This window comes from Carcharhinus amblyrhynchos, chromosome 29, assembly GCF_965287045.1.
Source record: "Carcharhinus amblyrhynchos chromosome 29, sCarAmb.v2.hapA, whole genome shotgun sequence".
In the NCBI taxonomy this organism is placed as follows: Eukaryota; Metazoa; Chordata; class Chondrichthyes; order Carcharhiniformes; family Carcharhinidae; genus Carcharhinus; species Carcharhinus amblyrhynchos.
The window spans coordinates 4351409-4377061 of NC_137352.1; the positions used below are offsets into that span (position 1 = coordinate 4351409).

Genomic DNA, 25653 nt, shown 5'->3' on the forward strand with positions numbered 1-25653 from the left:
TTAGATTTCCAGAAGGCCTTTGACAAGGTGCTGCATAGAAGACTGTTAAATAAGACCCCATGGTTTTAACAGTAAAACTCTGGCATGGATAGAGGATTGGCTGACTGGCAGAAGGCAGAGAGCAAAGATAAAAGGGGTTTTTTCAGGATGACAGCCAGTGACTAGTGGTGTGCCTCAGAGCTTGGTGCTGGGACCACAACATTTCACAATATACATTAATGATTTGGAAGAAGGAACTGAAGACACCTGTTGCTATGTTTGCAGATAACACAAAGATATGTAGAGGGACAGATAGTATTGATGAAGCAAGGGGGGCTGCAGAAGGACTTGGACAGGTTAGGAGAGTGGGCAAAGAAGTGGCAGATGGAATACAATGTGGAAAAGAGTGAGTTTATGCACTTTGGAAGGAATGGAGGCATTGACTACTTTCTAAAGGGAGAAAATGCTTAGGAAATCGGAAAAACAAAAGGGACCTGAGAGGCATTGTTCAAGATTCTCTTAAGTTTAATGTGCAGGTTCAGTCGGCAGTTAGGAAGGCAAATGCAATGTTAGCATTCATGTCGAGTGAGTTAGAATACAAAAGCAGGGATGTACTTTTAAGACTGTACAAGGCTCTGGTCCGACCCCATTTGGAATACTGTGAGCAGTTTTGGACCCCATATCTAAGGGACGATGTGCTGGCCTTGGAAAGGGTCCAGACGAGGTTCACAAGGATGATACCTGGAATGAAGAGCTTGTCGTATGAGGAACAGTTCTGGACTCTGGGTCTGTACTCGGAGTTTAGAAGGATGAGGGTGGATCTTACAGGATACTGCAAGGCCTGGATAGAGTGGACGTGGAGAGGATGTTTCCACTAGTAGGAAAAACTGGAACCAAAAGGGCACAATCTCAGGCTAAGAGACGATCCTTTAAAACAGATAAGGAATTTCTTCGGCCAGAGAGTGGTGAATCTGTGCAACTCCTTGCCCCAGAAGGCTGTGGAGGCTAAGTCATTGAATGTCTTTAAGGCAGAGACAGGTAGGTTCTTGATTAATAAGGAGATCAGGGGTTATAGGGAAAAGGTAGGAGAATGGGGATGAGAAAAATATCAGCAATGACAGAATGGTGGAGCAGACTCGATGGGCCAAGTGGCTTAATTCTGCTCCCACATCTTATGGTCTTCTGTTCAAGATAGGAAAGATGAAAGGAAGAACAGGGGAGGTATTCCACTACATCTCACATGCAACAGAAACATCCCAGGTGAAGTTTTGGGTGTAATGTCTTATTTCAAACTTACCCTGCAGTGATAATAACTATTACTTGGCACAGTTACTAAATTCAAACTATACTTACGGCAATTTCTTTCATCACTGTAATCGCCACAGTCATTATCATTGTCACACTTCCAAATGCTGCTGATACATTTGCCATTGGAGCACCTGTACTGGTTTGGCAAACAAGTAAGCTCTGTAATAAAATAAAACACATTTAAAAAGGAACAGGTGATTACTTCCAGGACAAAGCAGAAATTCTATTTCCCTCAAAAGGGGGAAAAGAGCTACATGGATATCAGGTAATTTCAAACAGCTGGAAAGTTTGGGGTAGTATCGAACACAAAACAATTCTTTGCTACAAAACTCAAAAAAAGTGTTAAAAGTACTTGTTATTGTGTATGCATGGAGGAGGGGTTACAATAGGGAAGACAAAATTTAGGAGAGAGGGGAACAAAACAGTTTGATACATTCCATTTAGAAATAAATTTGTCGCAGCACTTTGCAGATTTAAGGAACTGATGGATAATCTGCAAACAAAAACACTTTCCTTCTTCCCCACGCCCATCCTTCCTTTGACATATTACTAGCTCAGCTGGTCGGACAGCTGGTTCGTGATTGCAGAGTGATGCCAACAGTACAGGTTCAATTTCCTTACTGGCTGAGCTTATTAATAAAGGTCTCGCCTTCTTAACCTTGTCTCTTGCTGCCTGGAGGTGTGGTGATCCTCAGGTTAAATCATCACCGGTCACAGCTTATGATTATCTATGATGGCGACGTTACTTTTAGTCTGCAGTATAGCTGTAGTACTGGCAGACAATTTTATCCCAAACACTGCAGTTATTGATGTAAAAGCAACTGCAGAAGCCAGTTAATCCCAAAATGGAGTGTGGAGCTAATACACTGCAGGTGGTGGCCTGTGTAATGGTATTGTCACTGGACTAGCAATTGAGAGACCCAAGGTAATGATATGGGAACCCAGGTTCAAAACCCAAAATAGCAGATGGTAAAGTTTGAATTCAGTAATACTTGAAATAAAAAGTCTAATGATGGGCAGGAAACTATTGTCAATTTGTCATAAAACCCAATACAAATATCTTTTAAGGAAGGAACTCTGTCATCCTTACTTGGTTTGGCCGACCTGTGACAAGGGTAGATTTTCCAGTCCCTAGAAAATTCCAAAATCTAGAAATGATTTGATTCCAATCATACAGTACAAAAAGATTTTATATCTCAAGGCTGCATTTACATAATCACACCTGCATTGCTGTTAAGAGATTTCCAATTGGCAAAGGCAAAACTGACAGGATAAAGAAATCGATCCCTTGGTGAGGCCACTTCAGAACAGCTTGTCTTGAGACTACTCAAGACCAGCTCCAATGCTGTAGCTACTCAGGTTTTGAAAGCATGCAAGCATTCTGATGAGCCTCCTGAACACTAGACAGAGTGAAGTTAAAATTTATCCATAAGGAACATAAACCTACCCCCACTGAGTGCAATTTGTAGCTAAACAGTATTAGCAAGGTCCAGCGTGCCACAAATTAATACCATCAGTAATTAGCATAAAGGTATCCAATCATTTGGTGATGATTACACAGACTATGCTCAAAAAACAAACAAGTCCTACATTTTGTCAACATTTTCAGCTCAGCATTTAAGAGTAGGTTGATAATTGACACAATTCAACAGCTGGGACTCCATAAAGATCAATAAATGCTGGAAACACCAGCAAAGGTCAGAGAACATGCGAGAGAATTGGAAGGTAGGGGTAACATTTCAGGTCTGATTACCTGACCAGAACCAGATTATACCCAAAACATGAACCATAACTTCCTCGCTCCTAACCTGCTGACTGCTTCTAGCATTTCCCATTTTTATTTCAAATTGTCAGAATTTCCTGTATTTTATCACCTAATGATGCTTCAAAAACAACAAATGATTGGAAACTAATTTTATGACAAAAAGGCAAATAGGAAAAGAACTGAACTCCATCTCCTCAAATTTCCTCCTGCCCCACATCCCACCCCTCCTCTAACTCCCTGTCATGAGAATTAAGGGATTTGAGAATGTGAAGGCTGATAAATAGCAGAACAGGTTCAATCTTTGTAAGGTCCACTTGTGCTCATGCTTAAGTTTATGCCAGCTATTATGGTTTCCATTACCCTTTCGGAGTATGGACCTACACAATTAATGAGCAGACTATTGGAATACGGAAGCATGATGCAAGACACAGCACACACACACTCACAAAGTCATACATCACACCACCGATTTCTACACTGTCACTAAATTACCATTAGCTTTTTTTTTGAAAAAGAGGTATCATGGCCCAATATTCAGCAATGCTAATTGTAAAGCCACTCACCTTCTTTCACACAGACATTATTCCTTAGCGTGTAGCCTTGCAGGCAGTTACAATGAACATCTCCAGTTGGCAAAATTGTGCTCTTCACTCCCTCAGGGCACACACATTTCCTACCAATAGATTTAGGAAGACAAAGCATGGTGCAGACATTCTCCAGACAAGCATTGGTCCCTTTGAAAGAAAAGCAAGTCATTAACAAAATCGCTATTTTGCAGCTTTTTTAACTATTAATGAAGGGCATCAACTTGACATCACTAATTCCCTCTCACATGTGCAAGGACCTTTCACAATCCCTAAAGTGCAGAAGGAGGCCATTCGACCCATCGAGTCTGCACCAACTCTCTGGCAGAGTATCCTGCTGAGGCCCATTCCCCCCACCCTATTCCCTTAACCCCAAACATTTACCATGGCTAATCCATCTAACCTACACTTTCTGGGACACTAAGGGGCAATTTCATCATGGTCAATCCACCTAAGCTGCAACCCTTTGGACTGTGGGAGGAAACTGGAGCACCCGGAGGAAACCCACCCTTATACAGGGAGAACATGCAATCTCTCTAACTCTGAGGCTCTGGTTTTTATTTCTTTCCTCCTCCATCGCCCACCTTAAAGCCAACCCATTCAACCAAGCTTTTAAGTAATTCTTCCTAACATTTGCTTCATTGGTGCAAATTTTTGTCTGACAATGCTTCCGAGAAAGACACCAAGGTGCTTTAATGTTAAATACGCAATACAAGTACAAGTTGCTTTCAAATAATTGGGTATATTTCAGAGTTGATCGTAAATGGGTGGACAGAAATCCAAAGATTTCAATGCAACTTCCAGACATGTATAGGAACAGTCCATCCTACAAAAGAAATTTTGCCTTTGAAACAGAGAAAACACTTTACTGAAGGTAGAGTCACTGAGGAAATCCTAATGCATTGTTTTGTTTTGTTTTATTTTGCAGAAGTGGGCACTATTATAAAATACCTACCGAAGGAGGACGTAGTAGAAAGGGTCAAGAGCTTCAAGTTTTTAGGTGCTCAGATCACCAACAACCTGTCCTGGTCCCCACATGCTGACACTACAGTTAAGAAAGCTCACTAATGCCTCTACTTTCTCAGAACACTAAGGAACTTTGACATGTCAGCTACAATTCTCACCAAGTCAACTCTTACAGAAGCACCATAGAAAGCATTCTTTCTGGTTGTATCACAGCTTGGTATGGCTCCTGCTCTGCCCAAGACCACCCACAAAAGGTCATGAATGTAGCCCAATCTATCACACAAAGCACCCTCCCAACCATTGACTCTGTCTACACTTCCTGCTGCCTTGGCAAAGCAGCCAGCAGAATTAAGGACCCCACACAGCCTGGACATTCTCTCTTCCACCTTCTTCCTTTGGGAAAAAGCTACAAGCATCTGAGGTCACGTACCAACCAACTCGAGAACAATTTCCTCCCTGCTGCTGTCAGATTTTTGAATGGACCTTCCTTGCGTTAAGTTGATCTTTCTCTATACCCTAGCTATGTACCCTAACACTACATTCTGCACTCTCTCCTTTCCTTCTCTACGAATGGTATGTTTTGTCTGTAAAGCACAGAAGAAATAATACCTTTCACTATGTTAATAACTGTGACAATAATAAATCAAATAAGCAGACAATTCTGCTCACCTGAAAACTCCTTCACCAGGTCATCACAAATCAGTATACAATTAGAAAACTGCACGTGTATAATTTCTCTCCCCAATCCGTCACTCCCTAGAAACCATGCCATTGTTGACAGCCAGGCTGTCTAATAAGATATGTCAGATGGTCCACAGATAATTTGCACAACTTTCTATGGTCTGCTCTTCAAGTCTTCTTTTTGCACTGGCAAAAGATTCTTGGGTAATATTAACATTTTATTGGCAACCAAACAAAATTTAAGTTGAGTAGACCAGGAACACAAAAAGTACTTAACCAAAGCTGCTACCTTGTGTTGTTTGCTTGTGGAACACCTTCATGTCCATTACTCCTGTTAAACCAGTGACCAGAGCCTCCATACCTGAGCCATCATACTTATTCGCCCTGAAGATGCCCATTTCAGACCAATCATCCCAGTAGATCTGATTCTGAAGAAAGTAAGAATAATTTAGTGCATGCATAGCATTCTGCACAAAAACTTGCATTTATTTATTTACAGAAAATTGTTACAACCTCAGGACATCGCAAAGCACATTTTTACACCAATTAATTACTTCTGAACGCTGCTACATTATTCACTGTGGCAGTCAATTACAAACATCAGGGTTCAACAAATATTAAATGAATAAATCCGTCATTTATGGGTAGTAGTTGAGGGAGGAATATTGATTGGAGAGCTCCATGTTCCACTTCATTAGTGCTGTAGAATTTGTACCTAATTAGAATTAACATCTCACTATTCCTTCACCATCAGAGGATCAAAAACCTCTAACAGCATGTTGAAATGTCTACACTGCAGGGACAGCAGCACAAGGCAATTCACCACCACCTTCCCAAGGGTAATTGAATTCTGGCCTTAAAATTATACCACATCCTAGAGGATAAATTAAAAAAAACACTTCCCAAATTCAGTATTTCCTCAGAAATGCACCAAAGTATCAGATTAGACTAGCTGCTCAAATGCTTAACCAAGTTATCTCAAAGCCCTGCACAGGAATGCTGGCCAGCTGGACCATGCAGAGAACTTCCAAAACTTGTGGAGCTGAACCTGAGCACATTTCCTCATTCAGAAAAGGAGAATAAAAACTGGCCAGTAATTGGACAGGTACAAAAATCTACGTTGTCAATTGAGTTGGGCGGTACAGTAGCACAGTGGTTAGCACTGCTGCTTCACAGCTCCAGAGACCTGGGTTCGATTCCCAACTCGGGTCACTGTCTGTGTGGAGTTTGCACATTCTCTTCGTATCTGCGTGGGTTTCCTCCGGGTGCTCCGGTTTCCTCCCACAGTCCAAAGAGGTGCAGATTAGGTTGACTGGCCAAGCTAAAAGTTGTCCCTTAGAGTCCTGAGATGCATAGGTTAGAGGATTAGTGGGTAAGTATGTAGGGATATAGGGGTAGGACCTGGGTGGGACTCTGGTCAGTGCAGACCTGACGAACTGAATGGCCTCATTCTGCACTGTAGGGTTTCTATGATTTTTATGAGTATTTAAAAGGTGATGCAATAACAATGTCATTACAGTCCTATCACTACTAACTTAACCGGAGGAAATATTTAGTGGCAGTTTGACTGCGTATGTTTCAATGTTTTGCTTACGGAAAGACTTCATCATAATTTTACTATGTTTCAATTTATGGAAGCTAAAATGGTTACTGAGCATAATTAAAATTCTAATTGTCAAAAAAGGACAAAATGAAAACTATTTACATCCCATGCACTTATTATTTAACGTACAGAAACTGTTTAATAACTAGATCAAATAGGGCCAATTTCAAAAACAAATCTATTAAGGAGCAATCACTATAACTGCTGCTCCCCAAACACCTAACTTCACAATTACCAAAATTTTAAAAACTAGTCATTGACTCCTCAAATGCATATTTTGCAAGTGACAATGATAGGCCAGTACCTCAAGTCACATACCTTAAAAACACTAATGGCATATGGATGGGGAAGATTCTGTATCACAACTGATCTCTGACCACCATTAAAGTCAGCTCGCTCAATTCGGTCAACATAGGCTTCAGTCCAATAGATCCAAGAGCCATCCACAGTAATTCCATTAGGCCATTTAATGCCATCAGTAACGATTCGTCTGACATTAGATGCATCCATTTCACTTTTGTAAATTCCAACAGCATCATCACCCCAGTCTGTCCAAAACATCAGGCTGTGGAGAGAATATCAGCACAGATAAAATTCAACATCTTATAAAATATCCATCCTGTTGCATCAACATTTGCTGCAACAGAGAACAAGCATCCTTTCAACAACAAAGAAAAACTACTTGCAGTCTAGTTTTAAAAAGAAAAAGGAAGTAACTTTTCCTTGACTGTCTTATCATATAACACAAGGGTTCAGGAGCAACACGCAATCCTAGCTAGATTGGAGGAACTGAAAACTGGACTCTATGAAATTCAAATTTTATTAAATATTCAAAACAAGAGCAATTTTCAAACAGAATGCAGTAAACGTAAATCTATATACTTCATGCTTTTGTCGAAAAAAAAACTAGATAAGACCGTCCACTGGAGACCAAGAGGATGCATCACTCAACACTTCAACATGCAACACTCCAAAATCAAAGTGTTTCTTTTTCAAATCAAGCACTCCACTGTATCAAGAAACTGGGCAAGGGCCACCACTGATCCCATATTTCTTTATAAAGTAATTAATCTTTTGTGGTTGTAAGAGAAGTTACATAGTGCTCATCATTACATCAAAGATTTAAAACAGATGCACAAAAATGTTTCATTGCCCCACCGAGGTTTTCTTGTCACAGAGAGGGAGAGAGCAGGGCCGTGCACTGATATTTTGGTATAAATACAAGTTAGTTCATGGGATACTTCATATTCAGTTCCCAGAGTCAATGGATGACAAAGGAAGAGGAGATAATTTCCAGCAGACAGGGATGTAAAAATGAGATCAGAGGACTGTCATTTTGTATATATTGTTATATTAAAACAGCAGACCTATGTAGTGTTACAGAAATCACTTAGACTCTAACAAAGCACAGAACCCATTTGTGTATTGTAGGGCTATATAGCATAGTAAGGATTAAAATGGGACCAAAAAATAGTATGATGTTACAAGACACATGACCTGAGACTAGAGTCAGTTGTGAACTGTTTAGAAACTGGTATAGAAGCAAGTATGGAGTTAGCTTGGGCTATATGTACATTGTTATGTGCTACCAGCAAACACTCCAAGTGTTTAACCACATAACACTCAGAACCACATGACAGTGCCAGAACATACAATGCAGGGGTCATAGGGACAAGTCGAATTTATATTTTTGGCATATGCCAACTGCAACAAGGTCACCATTTATTTATGAGATGGCAAGCCAGATCACATTGATTTTATTTTTCCTATCTCTACTTAGAGGAGGTGATAGTATAGCAGTATCGTCACTGGACTAGTGATCCAAGGACCCAGGTTGGAATCCCACTATGCAGATAGTAAAATTCGAATTTTAATAAATTCAATCAATAAAAATCTGGAATTAAGATAATGATGATGATGAAACCATTGTCAATTGGTGGAAACACTCATCTGGTTCATCAATGCCTTTTAGGCAAGGAAATCTGCTATCTTTACCTGGTCTAGCCCAAATGTAACTCCAGTTCCCTAGCAATATGGTCGACTCTTAAAAGACGCCCTGCAATAGCTTAGCAACTCACTCAATTCAAGCAATGAATTTAAAAAACATGACCCCAATTTGTAGTCATGATAAAACAAAAAGGTTAAAAAGGGCAGAGGGGAGCACTGTCCATCTGAAACCCAAAGCGATTATAGAAGTGCTCTCTTGTACTACATGGCATGTGTTTAAAGAGTGCAATGGGGCAAAGGCCTAGAAGGAGGCCCCTGCTCGTTTCCTCTGTCCAAAAATACAGGAACTTAACTTGAGGGAGGAATTCACATGGAAAAAATTCTAACTATCAAATCAAATCTCACTGAAAAGCCTTACTCAGTTTCATCCTGTGGTAGGAAGACTCTCGTTACCTCATTGACCAAGCCTTTGGTCATCTGCCCAATGTCACCTCGAATGCTTCGGTGGCACATTTTGTTCGATAAATCAATGCTTTGAAGCACTTGGGATGTCTGACTATGTAAAAAGTCTGACAACACCAGGTTTTAGTCCAACCTATTTATTTGATAATATACTCGCAAGCTTTCGGGTTAGCCCCACCTGACGAAGGGGCTAACCCGAAAGCTTGCGAGTATATTATCAAATAAATAGGTTGGACTAAAACCTGGTGTTGTCAGACTTTTTACTGTGTTTACGCCAGTCCAACGCCAGCATACCCACATCGTGTCTGACTATGCCAGAGGTGCCACTTGAATGCAAACCGTTACAGGAAAAAGCTGTCCATTTGTTAAATGATACCAAAGCTAAACAATAGGTAAGGGCAAAACAGAGGACAAGGCTTAGGAAAATGGCACAAGCGAGGTTTGCTTGTCAACAGTTGGAAATTTATTAAATAATAAATTGACACCTTTATGTAGAGGCAGAAAGTGACTATTTTAATGAGGACTACGTTATGGTCTAGAACCTTCTACAGTAAGTCATCTCTCAACACCAGCTTAAAGTCCAACAGGTTTATTTGGAATCACGAGCTTTCGGAGCACTGATCCTTCATCAGGTGAGTGATCTGTCCTCACTCACCTCATGAAGGAGCAGCCCTCCAAAAGCTCATAATTCTAAATAAACCTGTTGAGTTTTAACCTGGTATTGAGAGACTTCTTACTTTGCCCACCCCAATCCAATGCTGGCATCAGAAATTTCTATAGCACCCACTGGAGAAAAGAAAAACAAAAAATCATCCAATGAGGTGGCAATTCAACTCATAAAAAGACAGTGACAAAATAATTCCTCTTGGTCTAAAACGCAGCTGTTAATAGTGCAGTTCCTGCAATGCACTCTCACACCATTGGGTGGCACACCTGTATTTGGGTTTATTATTTAGTGCATCTAAACGCCCTCTAGTGAGGAAAGTTCAGGCTCAAAAAGAACCAAATTCACAGATGCTAAAGAGGAAAACTAGCTAAGTTATATAAATTAATTTCTTAAATCAGAGTCAGCATCGGGAAGTTTCAGGAATAATACTTTCAAATTGGCCAACAACAAACCCAAATGTAACAATGATATGGAGATGCCAGCATTGGACTAGGGTGGGCACTGTAAGAAGTCTCAGCATCAGTTTAAACAAGTTTATTTGGAATCACGAGCTTTCGGAACGCTGCTCCTTCATCAGGTGATGACGGGTGATGAAGGAGCAATGCTCCAAAAGCTTGTGATTCCAAATAAATCTGTTGGACTTGAACCTGGTGTTGAGAGATTTCTTACTGTAACAATGGCAGCTGAACTAATGTTCAGCCATTGTTACAGTGAACTAATGTTCAGCTGGTGCAATCTACCCAGAAGATAATTTCCAGAAGGTAAAGAGAGTTAATCCACTGTAGCTGGTTTGCTGTTACAGTACACCTGGGCTAAGGAAGAAGGGGAGGCGAGACTGATACGGACTGCTATTCCAGTTGGGATGGTGTATGTGCCTTTGGGGAAAAACTTATGTTGGGGTGATTGTACTTTCTGGAAGATAATTTCTTGTCCAAAGACATCTGTTTCTATGAAATGATCAAGTCACCAAGCTGCTTGGGCCATAAACAATAGGAAAAAAAGGTCAATTAACTACAGGAAATTTGAACCCTGTTTGTGATTGTGATTTTAAAGCAGTTTAGTTTGGAACAAATTGCAGCAGCAAACATCTCTTTCAAGCAAAGCTCAACTGAAATTTAGGTGTGCTGGCTAAAGAAGTGTAAAAAACCATTCTGATAACTGGAAGGACTATACTAACAACGCGAGCAAGAAAGAAAAAGGTGAGCACTTAAATACAAAGATCGAGTGTTAAAGAACAATCCAAGATGATTATGTTCAAGATGCAAGTGATACCTGTGCTGAATTGGGACTCTATAAATGTGCAAGGGTTTAAAGGAAATTTGAAGGGATAATCCCACTGGAGGCAAGCAGAAGGCCCAATAAATCTCACCCTTCTTGCAAATCTTCTAACCAATTCAATTCCTGATAACCATTAGTTTTTGGAGTGTAGTCAAAAAGGAAACTTGAATTTGGAAGTTTTATTTCGAGTATAAGCAAGTATATAAGCAGGGACAGCACAGTGATTAGCACCACCACCTCACAGTGCCTGGGACCCAGTCTGATTCCCAGCTTGGGCCACTCTCTGTGCAGAGTCTGCAAGTTCTCCCCATGTCTGTATGGGTTTCTTCTGGATGCTCTAGTTTTCTCCCACAGTCCAAAAGTGCTGGTTAGGGTGCATTGGCTATGCTAAATTCTCCTTCAGTGTACCTGAACAGGCACTAGACTGTGGAGACTAGGGAATTTTTGTAGTTTTATTGCAGTGTTAATACAAAGAACAGTACAGCACAGAAACAGACCCTTTGGCCCACCAACTCTGCTGACATAAATGCCTCTCTAATCAAACATTTTCTTGTCTCTACTGGATCCATATCCCACTGTTCCCTGCCCATCACATATCTATCCAGATGCCTCTCGAACGTTGTTACAGAATCTGCTTCCACCACCTCCTCCAACACCACATTTCAGGCATTCACCACCCTCTGAAAAACTTGCCCCTTACATCTCTTTTAAACTTTCCCCCTCTCACTTTCAACCCATGCCCCAAAGTAATTGACCCTTTGACCCTGGGAAAAGGACTCTGACTATCCACTCTATCAAGTCTGTCATAATCTTGTAAACCTTTTTCAGGTTCCCCCTCATCCTCCAATGCTCCAGTGAAAACAATCCAAGCCTGCTCAACCTTTCTTCATAGTCCATATCCTCCAAACCAGGCAACATCCTGGTAAATCTCTCTGCACCCTTTCCGATGCATCAACATCCTTCTGGTAGTGGGGCAACCAGAATGGTACGTAATACTCCAAACGTGGTCTAACAAAAATCTTATTTCATTGACCAGTGACCTCCATGAAGTTATTAACAGTTGCTGACTACTAGAACAGAGCTCCCATTTATGACTCTTTAAAAAAAATGCTCCTTAGTACCACTCTAAATATCTTGAGTTTTTGGAAGCTACATACACCCTAGCTTTGACTGACACTATGTTCTGCACCCTCTCCTTTTCTTCTGTGCACAGTATGCTTTGTATAGCGCACAAGAAACAATACTCTTCACTGTATACTAATATATGTGACAATACTAAATTAAATCTGTTATTGGTCATTGTTCCTTACTAGAAATTTATCTCTGTAGGGACTTTTGGATTTTCCTGACTAGCTATACAATATTATACACCATAGAGACATTGTTTTCTAAAACTTACCCATCATGAGGAACTAATACAAGAGCTCTTGGATGATCTAATGTAGTAGAATTCAGTAGCGTTACACGAAAGTCTCCATCAGGGTTTGAAACCTAACAAAATGAGACAGTAAATTACAAATTAAAATTTAAAATTTTCTTCTCCCAAACTTTGCTTTCCATCAAACAATATTTTTAAAATTGGAACTATTATAATAGGTTGATATCAACTAATTGCATGAATTTATTTAATGGAATTCTTAAAATCAGCATGGTAGCACAGTGGTTAGAACTGCTCCTTCACAGTGCCAGGGATCTGGGTTTAATTCCCAGCTTGGGTCACTGTCTGTGTGAAGTTTGCACGTTCTCCCCGTGTCTGCATGGGTTTCCTCCAGGTACTCCCATTTCCTCCCACATTCTGAAAGACATGCTGGTTAGGTGCACTGACCCGAACAGGCGCGGCCAGAGGAATTTTGCAGTAACTTCATTGCAGTTTAATGCAAGCCTTACTTGTGGCTAATAAATAAACTTTTAAAAATCAGTGGGTAGGATTTGTCACTACCACAATGAAATTCTTCTTGAAACTACTGGCTGGACTGAAATTAAACTAAAGGCTGGATCAGAGTAAAAATTCATTTATCTAAATAGAGATATATGGCAGAGCCACATCTTCCTTTTTTCTACTTTACATCAGGAGGTTTTTGCACTGCAAATTTATATCCATTTAATAGGGTTCAAGGCCTGCGAAGTACATTGTACTTGAAATTGCTAGAAACGCGACAAAATTTTCGATCAGAACAATCGAGTCTTATAGCAAAAAGGTTGAGAAACAGTGTTTTTAAGGCTATGACACCTGTTTCAGCATGATCCCAAGTAAGTCTGTGGAACTCTCTGCCACAGAAAGCTGTGGAGGCCAAAGTCATTGAGTGTACTTAAGACAGGAGATAGATTGATCCCCTTGCCATTCAAGAATCTAAGTTTACGAACAAAAAATGGTTGAGAAACATCAGCCATGGTTGAATGGTGGAGCAGACTTGATGGGCCAAATGGCCTAAGTCTGCTCCTATATCTTATGGTCTTAGTTTCTTCTTTCAAATAAAAGACATAGCATGTTCAAGACCACATAGCAGCGCAGCTGAGTCACAGAAAAACCCAGAAAGTCCTCGGCATTTCCACCAGAATGGTACAGACTAGGAGAGACAGAGAGGAAGAGCAATAAACTTGTACTGCTGATCCAAGGTTCTCTCTGTTGGAATAGAGAACTTGCAGACATGACCAGACTTGTAACTTGCTGATAATCTAGGCTCAAACAGACAGATGTGCAACTTGACTAATTAGGTTGCTGAAACTGTAGTTCAGCATGAATCCCAATCTTCGGAAGAACAGGATATCTAATATCCATTCCTGAACATCAGCAGTGCCGTACCTTGTCCTTATTTTTCACAAAAACCAGCATTATTTATTAACAATCGTTGTCAGGACTGATTCAATTCTCTCAACAATTGCCGATATAAAAAGGTTAAACTTTTGAACACATTACAGGTAGTTTAAAACTAAATGATAATTTAACAAGTTAGTAGAATACATACAGCAAGGTTTTGGACTAAAACAGTAGCAATATTGAAGTTATTTCTTGTAGATATTAATCTATTAATAAGTACCAATTAACCTAGCATCAATTAAACTACAAAATTTACATCAAATATACCCAGCCCTCCCATTCACAGTTCACTCCTCCCATTTACACACCCACATCACTTGCGATTGCTTAATGGACAGCATCTGGCAATCCACTTCTATCCAAGGTACTCTTGATCCAGCTGCTGAGATGTGGCATTTTGGGCCAGGTTAAGTCTCATTCACATTGTTCTTCACTCTGTGGTGATCAGCCCAGCCTCTGAACAACGGACATTTAACATTTAAACTGAAATATATTACTTGCCTCAAGTTTCTTTGCTCCCGCATCTATCCAATAGAGAAGCTTGCTGATGGGGTCAAAGGCTAAAGCTTCCACTGTTTGTAAGCCCTCTCTGATGATTACATCCTGGCTGGTGTTTCCATTTAAGCACAAACGCTGAGCGAAGAAATATTAATCAGTAAAGAACACTGGCAAGCTGGTGCCCAAATAGTAGCAAAACAATAAATGAATGTTTCAGTGCACCACATACGACTTTTAATACCTCATTCTGTGACCAAAATCAAATTCTGTAAATGTAAAATAAATCCCAGTTTATCCACATTATCCTCATCAATGTTGACATGATACCCCAATGCAAGATTCCAAACGTTTTCATCAAGACCACCTGGGCACCAACTAAAATACAGATGAAAGACACAACCCAGATGAGACTGAGCTAATCATCTTCACCAAGTCCAGGAATAGGTTGTAAAGATAAACTTATCCTGTGATATTTAACAAAAGGTCAGGATTCAGGTGATGCATTTGACAAAAGAAAAACAGTACCATAACATCCAAGTGTATATTTGGAACATTCTTTTTCATCTCTTGCTAACATTGGGAGTTCAAGTTTTAACACCAAGGATATCTGTACTTGAAACCAAATTGCATTTTTTCTGTAAATAGTTGCTTGGCAGTACAGATTAGAATAATACTGAAAGCTTGCTTTAGAACTTTTGTTTTACTCTTAGAATCCCTACAGCGTAGAAGGAGGCCATTCAGCCCACCAAGTCTGCACTAAGACAGGACAAAAAGATAGACATTCTACATAGCAGCACCTCAGTCAAAGTCCAATTGTCAACCAAATACACTTGCAATACAAATTGTTGTTCCCTTTGAAATTTGGTATTCTTGCATCTGCCCAGATGAGTGCAAGATGAAAAGCTTTGCTGCACTTGAAACGGCATTAGCAAAGCAAATAGGTTTATTGATTTCTGAAATATCACTTGCAAATTTACTATTTAGAAGTCGGGCAGCAATTAGTGCTGACCCAAATCACATCAGATTCCAAGGCAACACATCAATGGATACCAATGCAGTTAATGTGCCAAAACGTATTTAAGTACTGCTCATCTACTTGTCTCTCTTTTGCAATTTCCTTTTTCTATGCACGTGTTCCTCTTTCTCCAAACTCCAAAAATATCGATGTTTCTCAATTCTGTACTGCCCTTCAGGGAACAAAGTCTGCCATCTTTATTTGGTTTTCTCCTTGCATGCGACTCCAGACCCACAGCAGTGTGGTTGACTCTCAACTGACCTAACAAACCATTGAGTTGTACCAAACCCCTCCAGCCAACCCTGCAGGAGAACCATGGATTGCAGCAATTCAGTAATGCAACTCACCATCACTTTCAGCTGGGAATGGGCAATCAATACTGGTATTGCTCAAATCCCGTGAAAAGGCTTGGAAAAATAAAACTAAGCTTCTGGAAATTATTTTAGCAAGATGAGATTTATTTGCTGTATGAAAACAAACCTAGTGTATAACACCTACAGGTGCACTGCAGCAATTCCCAAGGCTCCTGCAACACTACCTTGCAAACTTGGAACATTTGTTAAGTAGAAAGATAAGGACAACAGATGCATAGGAGCACCACAACCACTTGCAAGTATTCCACCCCCAAGTCATACCATCCTATCAACTCCTCAACAGAACTGTGAATATAATTACACCACACAGGCTTCAGCAGTTCAAGAAAATTGCTCACAACTGCTTTCTCAAGGGGAATTACAAATGGGCAATAAATGCTGGCTTGGCACCGAAACTCTCACTCCAAAAATGTCTTCAAACTTTTATACACTGTTCAGCACAAATTCCAAAATCTAACAGCAGAATGTGCTCACCTGGATAACATCCTTCGAAATATCTGCCCAATATATGCAGTTGTTTGCATAATCAAAATCCAAAGATACAGTGCCTCGTAGACCCTGAAGTGGCAATACCTCATCTGTGCCCTTAGAAAGATCATAGCGATGAATAGTGGTCCTTAGAGCATAAAGTAGGAACTCATTTTCCTCTGCAATCAAAAGAAAATTGAAATGTACTGAATGTTCTACTGCATTAATGTAAATTGCTGTTGTTTTCATATTTTCTGTTTATCCCACTTGTCATTCACTGTTCTGCAAGAAAAATAGGCAGACTTGCCCTCTCAGACCCATGAGACTTTGCTGTGTTCCAGTTAGTTGCTGTAATAATCACTGCGAACATTACCCTTCCCCATACACTCCTAACTTGCAAATGTCGCTCAACATGATCTCAATCCCATATTTGTTTCTTAATGTTTAGGTTTGGGAGCTTGTGACATCTGAACTACTGCAGGAAGAATCCATCAATTTTGTCGTGCAAGTTGATTCTGCTTTTCCACGGAAAATGGGAGGGCCAACCACACACCAGTGAAATTCCATGTTTGGTCACGGCACAAAGAAAAGTGGGTCCATTTTCTCTCTCTACTCACTGCCCTTCAGTGGAAGGGTACTGCCTATTCCCGATGGGTAACTTGTGCTTCCCCCCACTCTGGATCGAAATTTAAGAACACAATTCAAATAATTAAACCATTCAAGATGGCCACAACTACTTTTCTCTTCTCAGCCTATTATTATATCCAGGACACTAAAATGATTGGTATCATCTGGGGAAGAAAGGGTCACATTAACAATTAACATTTCAGGAGGGCAAACAGCCACCAAATCCATTCACATTAGACCAATAAAATCTTTTATATTAATGTTGCTTGCACCTGGTTACCACTCACTACAAAAGACCAGGTAAAAAAGGTAAATGATTTCAACTTGCCTCCTACAGGACAGGGCAGGAAATCCCCCTCCAAACGATTCTCAACATCACCTCCGCTGCAAGTATCACCAGAAATCTTACGGTAACTGGGAAAACAAATTAGGTGCATGTCTCTTTACACTGAAAATTCCACAATTGATTTTAATCCCATCCATTCTTGAATCCAAACTAAACAGATAGACTAACCAATGAGTACAAGTTCAGCTGAATTTTAAGCTGGTAAAATTGCTTACATTACAACAACGACTAGATGCAAGACTGATTCATTGGTTGCAAAGCACTTCAGGAAGCCCCGAGATGAGGGATTAATACCGTACAAATGACCATGAGTTAGTGAACATTTACCCCTTTGTTCGCCTGTATGTGGAGCCAGCAGGGCAGGGCACAGGTGGAGCAAACATATTGCCTGTGAACTCTGCATCAGGGATACAGATCTCCGATGACAAATCCTCACTCAGCTTGAACCCGAAGTCACTAAAAATAAGAATTCAAAAGAATCAAGGACTCTTCAAAATTTGCACTCTTCAAAAAGTTTAGCCAACAAAATTCTCTTCAGTTCTGAAGTGTCATACGAACTCTATAGCTGTCTCTCTCTCTCTCTCCACAGAGGCTGCCAGATAGTTCCCTCCAGCACATTTTGTATTTCAACAAAACATTGTTTATAAATACTAAAGTTTACAAGAAGTACAAGAATAGGATTGCATGTAAAATAATCAAGAAACCTTGTAAAAGTTACAGGGCTTTCAGACAAAATGTCTACAATTTTTGAGCAAATGCCAACTCCAGCTGAAATATCGGGGCACAAAAATTAATTTCAAATCCCGGATATGTTCATCACCTCTGATTTCATTTAGCTTTTACTCAATACTGCACAAACACTACAGCCTAAAGATCCAGCAATGCACAATTAATACAAACTTATGACAGATCTGCAATAGAAAAATAAATCTTTAGTAAACACAAGGCATTTTGTTAAATTTAGGAATCCTGGTAGCTATTCAACCCTTCGAGACAGCTCAGACAATTGGATGTGGATGATATGTACTTTGACTCCATCCCTTAATCCCCTTTACTAACAAAAACCTATTGAACTTAACTCTTGAAAGCTCTAACTGCGCTTTAGCACTCAGTTTTTTTGTTTTGGACAGAGTACATTGCCAATCACTACACTACGAAAGAGTACTTGTAGTTTCCACTCCTGAATGGCCAAGCTCTAATTTTTTGATTATTAACTTGTTCAGTTCTAACACTCAGTCTGACCTTCAAATAATGAACGCTTACCCTCAGCCCTGCTGAGATTATATACAAACCAGAGATCAAACTTGGAACCTTCAACTGCTTGGCTTAATTATCCCCATGCAAAAGAGTGATCTATTACTATCAGATAACCCAGCTTAAAGTTGAAAAGGTTAATAATCACACAAGTTTAAAAGTCACACAAGCTGCTAAACAGGGAAAACTGAACACCAAAGGTCTTGATTAAAGTAGATCCAGATAATAGTCAAGGACCATAAAACTCCTACTTACAAGGAAGGCCTCAAGTTGTACAGCATATGCAAGGCCTCGACTGAACGATACACAGCTGCAGCTTGTTAGTATCTATGCTAACGAGGGACAATGGACATGGATAGACATGGAGTTGATATACCACTGGTTAGAAATATAGCTATCAAAATTGTGTCCGGAAGAAAATAGAAAGAAATACACACTTGGTGATATAATTAGATAGATGTGTACAAGTTGTAATTGGACAATTATACCCTTATGTCATACATGTAATCCCAATTATTAATTTAAGAGTGGATATAGATCATTTGTGCAAATGTACACCTCCATCCCCCTTTCCACCGGCTGGTGGACGTCCTTGATATAGCTCAAAAAGGGATCTGCAACTCTTTCAGCTGGTCAGTTACAAAAAGAGTGAGATGTACTACAGTTGAATAGTGTGAAACTCCCACAATGGATTTTTTGACAGTTTTTTTTTAAAACTACTAACAATAATCCTATATATGCATGTTGGAAGAATATTTGATTTTGACTTTGAAACTTCAATCTGGGTTACCCAATAGTAATAGATCACTCCTTTGCACAGGAATAGTTAAGCCAAGCAAATACATGACAGCCAATATTGCACTCTTCCAAAAAATGGGTCATGATCTGTCATAAAATTTAAAATAGACAGTGATTCATTCCTCACACAAGATTAACAATGGTCACAATCCCATTTTCCTAAATTAGGACATGAGCCATCATTCAGGGAACACAGAATAATTTGCTTTCCATATGTTACCACATCACAGACTCACCAAATGTTTGCTGAGAATGCAACAAAATATGGCACTGCATGATTTATTTAAAACATCACTCTGCTGAATAATTTAAGCAAATAAATGCACAGGTATTGGGCAGAGAGAATTGATAGGGCACACCCATCATACAAATACAGGTTACCTTTTTAAAGCTGCAGTGTGGTGCAATTATAAAACCCATCAATGGTCATTGTTCTTTTAAATACTCGCTCTATTAGTTACCATTCATAGTCTTCTCTTGTACAGGAACAGTTGCTGACTGTGATTGGCCTGTCAAAGTCTTCCCCATTGAAACAGGTTGCATGCGGGGTTCTTCGTTTGTAGACAACTTTCCGACCGAGTAAACATTCATTCCCATGCTCATCAGAAGGGGACCACAGCTTGTAATCATTCTCAGAACAAGGTACTCCTTAAAAGGAAGATACAAGAACGAACTTGCATTTTTAAGTTTAAAATAGAAAGATTACACATTGGATAATTTGCAAATTGTTAACTGGTAAGTCCATCACCTCTTGTCTGGCTGCACATTCACTGTCAAATCAGCAAAATCAGGTCTTTTTGCATGACATATCCTTTAACTGGAAAAGGAATCAGGCCTATACAATTTCAGTCATACTACACCTGGGCTTAAAAAGTGGACTGGGTGGAATACATAAGCTAAGTTCACAAGTGAACAATGATCCTTTTACAACTAGTAAAAATTAATTAGAAAATGAATAGATTCTGACATTCTAATGGAAAAGTTTGTTTATCTGCTCAAAAGGTAATTAGCAAGCCAGCCACCATGCATTTTTTGTTTTAAAGTGCAACTTTAAAAAATCTTAACTTTTCAGTCGGTATGGAGGAAATACTTAAACGCAAGAACTTTGTTTGCAATATGTTAACAGAAAGATAATTCTAAAAAAAGAACAAAATGCAAATACCATTCAGTTCACTAAATCAAATATAATTCAAAATAAAAAATGGATTAAAGTCCATTTCAATATCTATTCACTGTTCTAGGAACTACCTGATGAGTCATGCAACTTGAGCCCACATCCCACTTCAATTTTCTTGAAATTTTGTGCGCTCTATAATTTGGCCCCATCTCTCTTCATATCATTTTGTAGCAATAAAACTAATCATATTAGTTACAGCACTTGATGAAATTTGGGCAATGCAGAATTGTTGCTGTTGCTCCCACCACATTGATAGTCAATCAAGGTAGCAGGAATTTGGTTTTGTTTCCTCTGCCCACCCTCAGCCTTTCAAGTTAGGTTACCACATGCACAACCATTAAGAAATGAGAAGACAATCTATCCTCTCAAATGCACATGCATCACTTTTCAAACACCTACAATATGGTTACCTACGTGTCAAGGATTATGTCAAAATACTTAGAAACAAATCAAATAAAATTAAGCACAAGAAAGGTTATAGTTTTGATCAATTGTTGGTGTTGAGTTAGTGAATACTACCCGAAATAACTATAGAAGCTACATAATAGGTTCTCAAGCCTTCTGAACCTTAGAGCCGCATTCAATAATCCTCAGACATTCGAGGTCAACACCATATGAACAACCTTTGCAGAGAGATTTTCATTACTATTATACATACTTCTGGGACAGTATCTTCAACTTTAAATGCTCTAGGTTTACATCATGCACAATTCAGATCATGATGAAAACAAATCTGGGTCACTGACATGCTCAGCAAGGGGGTAGGTGAGGAAGCCAAAGAGAGAATGGCTGTGTCATACAACCCTACATAAAACAGACAAAAATCATAAAACAGTGCTGGAATGAATCGATGATCTTAACCCTCCTCCCTGCATCCTCCAAGTGCCACTGCCACCTCTCTGGTTCTCTCCCTCTATAAAGTTGCTCATGCTAAGGCTGCAACAAGCTGGTAATCTCCTTCAAACGTGCAATTTAGCAGGTTTTGCAACACAAGGAATGAACCACACTGTATGTCAAAGAGCTGCATGCGACACAAGCCATGATTTGGTCATCCCTGCGAGATAATCATCACCGTGCCCCTAAAGCTGCGGTGGTGGAATGCTGAATATTTAAACGTGTGGAGTTTGGTCAAAAACTGGAACCAGTACAGATGCAATGCCTCCTCAAATGTTCACAGTCAAGGGGTTACACACGAGAGAAAGTCTTGGGGAAATCACCAACTCCAAATGGGAGTAAGAAAGGGAATTTAAGCAAATAGGATTTAGAATGTATAAGAAAATGTATTTAGTACGCAGGTCAGGGTTAAACCTTGTCCTTCCCAAGCCTTCTCTGGGAATGGAAAGAGTGGTGCCAGTTTCACGAAAAGAACTGAAATCAACATGAACCTACCCAATGCTAATGTTGTGTTGACCTGCAGTATTAGCCAACTGTGGGATTGTTCAGCGTACGATCCGAAGATTGTGAAAACCGTACTTTTCTCCCCAGGCTCAGTGAGCAATCCGTATATAACAACAGTCTTTTGAATGAAGTTAAAAATCTGCCATGTCTCTCCCTCATTGGTGCTGTACCTTTTTATTAAAAGAGATTGATGCACATGTAAAACAATGCAGCAGTTTATCGGTTTTTAAACAGCTGAAGAATTTTCACTTCTACACATCTCTGGTGTATCAAATTCATACAACAGTGAAATATAATTGGGCAGTACAGTAGCACAGTGCTTAGCATTGCTGTTTTACAGCACCAAGGACTCGGGTTCGATTCCCGGCTTGGGTCACTGTGTGTGGAGTCTGCATGCGTTTCCTCCTACATTCTGAAATACGTGCTGGTTAGGTACATAGACCCGAACAAGTGCCGGACTGTGGCGACAAGGAGAATTTCACAGTAACTTCACTGCAGTGCTAATGTAATCCTCGCTTGTGACTAATAAAAAGTTTAACTTTACTTTTATGTAGATCTTACAAAAATGCTTAAAAATATGATCTTAAAATAAAATTTCAACTGAACACTACATTAGGGATGGGAAAAGAAACCAAAAAATGGCATAAAAAGTAATTGAAAATGAAGTTTCTCATTACAGCTCACTTTATTTTACGCAGGAAGAAAGAGTCAATTTTTTGGTTTACTCACTTCAGTTGGGTAGTAGGGGATCCCTGAGGAATTGCCAACAGGATTCCACCATGATCAGCCCAAGAATAATAGTGTGGACCTTCAAGGGCCTGAACAAGAAACACAAAAGTCAGATTCAGAATGCCAAGTCATCTTTACACTATCATTTTTTGCTTTTTCACACACATGTGCTTTTTTCCCCCCCATCACTCTCCAAACAGTATTGTTGGTCTGACACACTCAGATCAGCGGTTCCCAACTGCTGTGCCATGGCATACATTGTGCAGCATTTCCCTGATAAAAATGAAAACATTTATATAACAATTCACTTCAAGAAGGTATATAAAGATGAGCCAAGGAATTCTTCTGGCTTATTTTACTTTTGTTCTTGTCAGAAAGTATCTGGTCTCAGTTAAACTCAAAAGTCTTGTTCTAGCGTTTCTGTATCCTAATTATAATCCTGTGGTACATTTATTTTCATACAAGTGGGATTATGGCAGCTCAAAGTTTTCTTTGCAAAGCAAGTCAAATATGTGCCATAGCACCAAATACAACAGGTGCAGTATGTGCTACACGCAGAACAACAATCTGTTTCAACCAGCATTACTAGTATTGTTAGATGGAAAATAAGCAGATTGTAAACTTTACAATACTCTTACCATTTTATTATCTTTCACATGTCTAGGTTTGAAAAAATATCAGTAACACTTTGGCAAAATGTCAGGAATTGCAGTAGCTTGTGGTCTCCAAGCAAAAGGGCAGAAGTTATATTGTTATAGCATCTTTCAAGCCTTCAGAACATACCAAAGCAGGTACAATTAAAATGAAGCCTTTCTGAAGTGCTGACTTTTATAGAGCAAGCTCCCACAAACAGCAATTTTTACAATTTGTTCACAGGATAAGGCAATGCAAGGCCAGCATTTAATGCTCTCAAGATAATGAGCCATTATCTGGCTGTTCTAACTCTAGGTTAGAACGTGGTTGCGCCCAGCATTTACTGCCCATTCTTAACTGCCTTCCATTTCAGACGGCATTCGAGATTCAACCACAGTGCTGTGGCTCTGGAGTTAGATGCTGGCCAGACCAGGTAAGACCAGCAGGTTTCCTCCCCTAAAGAGCATTAGTAAACCAGATGGGTTTTTAATGACAATTGACAATGGTTTCATGGTCTTCGACGTAGCCGGAGAGGTTCTCACACAGGGTCCCACTGCCCAATACGATGGAATGGCCGGATGTGTTTGCCTTACATATCTTTGGGAGGCAGTAGAGATCTCCAACATGGGGAGTACGTGGGATGAGAACATGGAGGGTACTCTGAAGGTCCAGATCAAAAAGGTCTTGATCAAAGTGTTGAGTTGACAGGTGTGTTCTTTGGTCAGATCTGTGGGTAACTGTCTGTGGTGTTCCTCATTGTTTAGTTGCCAGTACACTTCTTTGCAGTAATCTCTTCTGTTCAGGATGACAATAGCCCCTCCTTTATCTGCTGGTTCGATGACAATGTTGCGGTTGGTCTTGAGAGCATGGACCTACTTCATGGTCATCACCAGATATAATTTCAGATTTTTGATTAATTAAAATTTCACCTTGGTGAAATGTGCTGTGCCATGGTGGGATTTGAATCCAAGTTCCCAGAGTATTACCCTTAGTCTCAGGATTACTAATCCAGTGATAATTCCACTGTGCCATTGCCTCCTTCAGTGTTTTCTTCTTCTTTTACAGGCAGTTTGGATGTTGGACAACAGGATAATTAAGACATTTTAGCCATTAAGTGTTTATTTAACAGAAGGTTAATGGGCTGTTGTTTCTAAATGGAGATTTCCAAATTTTTTGGATTAAAGGAATGACAGCTGTTTTTTTTAAAGAAATGGGAAGAGCTGGGATTGTAACAGAGAAACAGCTTCCTGGGTTCAGCATGGAGTTCCATTGCTGACTGGAGCTGTTTAAAAGATAGAAGTCTGCTCTCTCCCTGCAAAATCTCTCTGGAAGCTTCATAGCCATTAACCTAAATAAGTGCAAGCATATCTGTAACTGCTAACTATATTTAAAGTGGGTTTTAAGTCTAAGGATGTTACATGCTTGGAACTTAAATAGTGATAAGTTAGAAATCAGAGTGCTTTCTTTTCATGTTTAAAGATTATTCAATGGTTAAAAATTAAGCTGCTTAATTTTGTTAGAATGCTGTTTAAACTGTGTTATGAATAATGTTTGTTTTAATAAAAGACCCATAATTTGTCAGTGAAATTAGTCCTGCAGTGAAATATACTTTCAAATAGAAAAATTGTTTGGGTCTCGTCTGGTTTCATAATATACTTTTGATTCTGGTGCAAGACTCTAACAACCATGTCCACTGAAGTGTCTTCCTGAACAAGGTGGTTTGGCATACTGAACAATTTGTCAGTATGGTCTAGATTAGTAACTTACTGTTGTCTGATTAGAAAGTAAAACATTTGACATCAATTTCTCTGGTTGTTGGCACAGACAACTCTAGGTTAGAGCCAGTAATAAAAAATTATTCCCCTAAATGGATAAAAATAATAACACTACACTATCTCGGTCTTCCGTTGCAACACAATAAATATTTATTATTCTAGCACGGAATGTGGGCCTTGCTGGCTAGATCAACATTTATTTCCCATCTCTAATTGCTCTCAAGGAAGTGATGAGCTGCTTTTGTGAACAGCTGCAGCCCATGTGGCGCAAGCGTGTTCAGTGCTGTTGGAGAGGGAGTTCCAAGATTTTGACTCCGTGACAGAGAAGGAACAGCGATACACTTCTCAGACAGGAGATTGTAGAGGAAATTGCATGTGGTGGTCTTTCTTTGCATCTGCTGCCCTGGGTGGGTGAGTTTACAGCTTTGGCAAGTGCAGTTGAAGGAGCCTTCATGAGTTGCTGCAGTGCATCTTGTAAATGGAACACACGACTTCCGCAGTAC

At 39.7% G+C, this 25653-nt stretch overlaps 1 protein-coding gene across 2 annotated transcripts in view; it reads right to left on the bottom strand.

Moving 5' to 3' along the window:
• Positions 1-25653, bottom strand: part of sorl1 (sortilin-related receptor, L(DLR class) A repeats containing) — a 193544-nt gene that overhangs the window by 60418 nt on the left and 107473 nt on the right. For both annotated transcript variants that reach the window (XM_080214840.1, XM_080214839.1), the window contains exons 12-23: positions 22743-22831; positions 22005-22183; positions 19900-20086; positions 17714-17842; positions 17369-17454; positions 16420-16592; positions 14560-14691; positions 12640-12731; positions 7205-7451; positions 5573-5711; positions 3616-3786; positions 1333-1446 (exon numbers count right to left, since the gene is read on the bottom strand). In XM_080214840.1, coding sequence (XP_080070966.1) covers positions 1333-1446; positions 3616-3786; positions 5573-5711; positions 7205-7451; positions 12640-12731; positions 14560-14691; positions 16420-16592; positions 17369-17454; positions 17714-17842; positions 19900-20086; positions 22005-22183; positions 22743-22831 — 1738 coding nt within the window. The remainder of the gene's footprint in view (positions 1-1332; positions 1447-3615; positions 3787-5572; positions 5712-7204; positions 7452-12639; positions 12732-14559; positions 14692-16419; positions 16593-17368; positions 17455-17713; positions 17843-19899; positions 20087-22004; positions 22184-22742; positions 22832-25653) is intronic.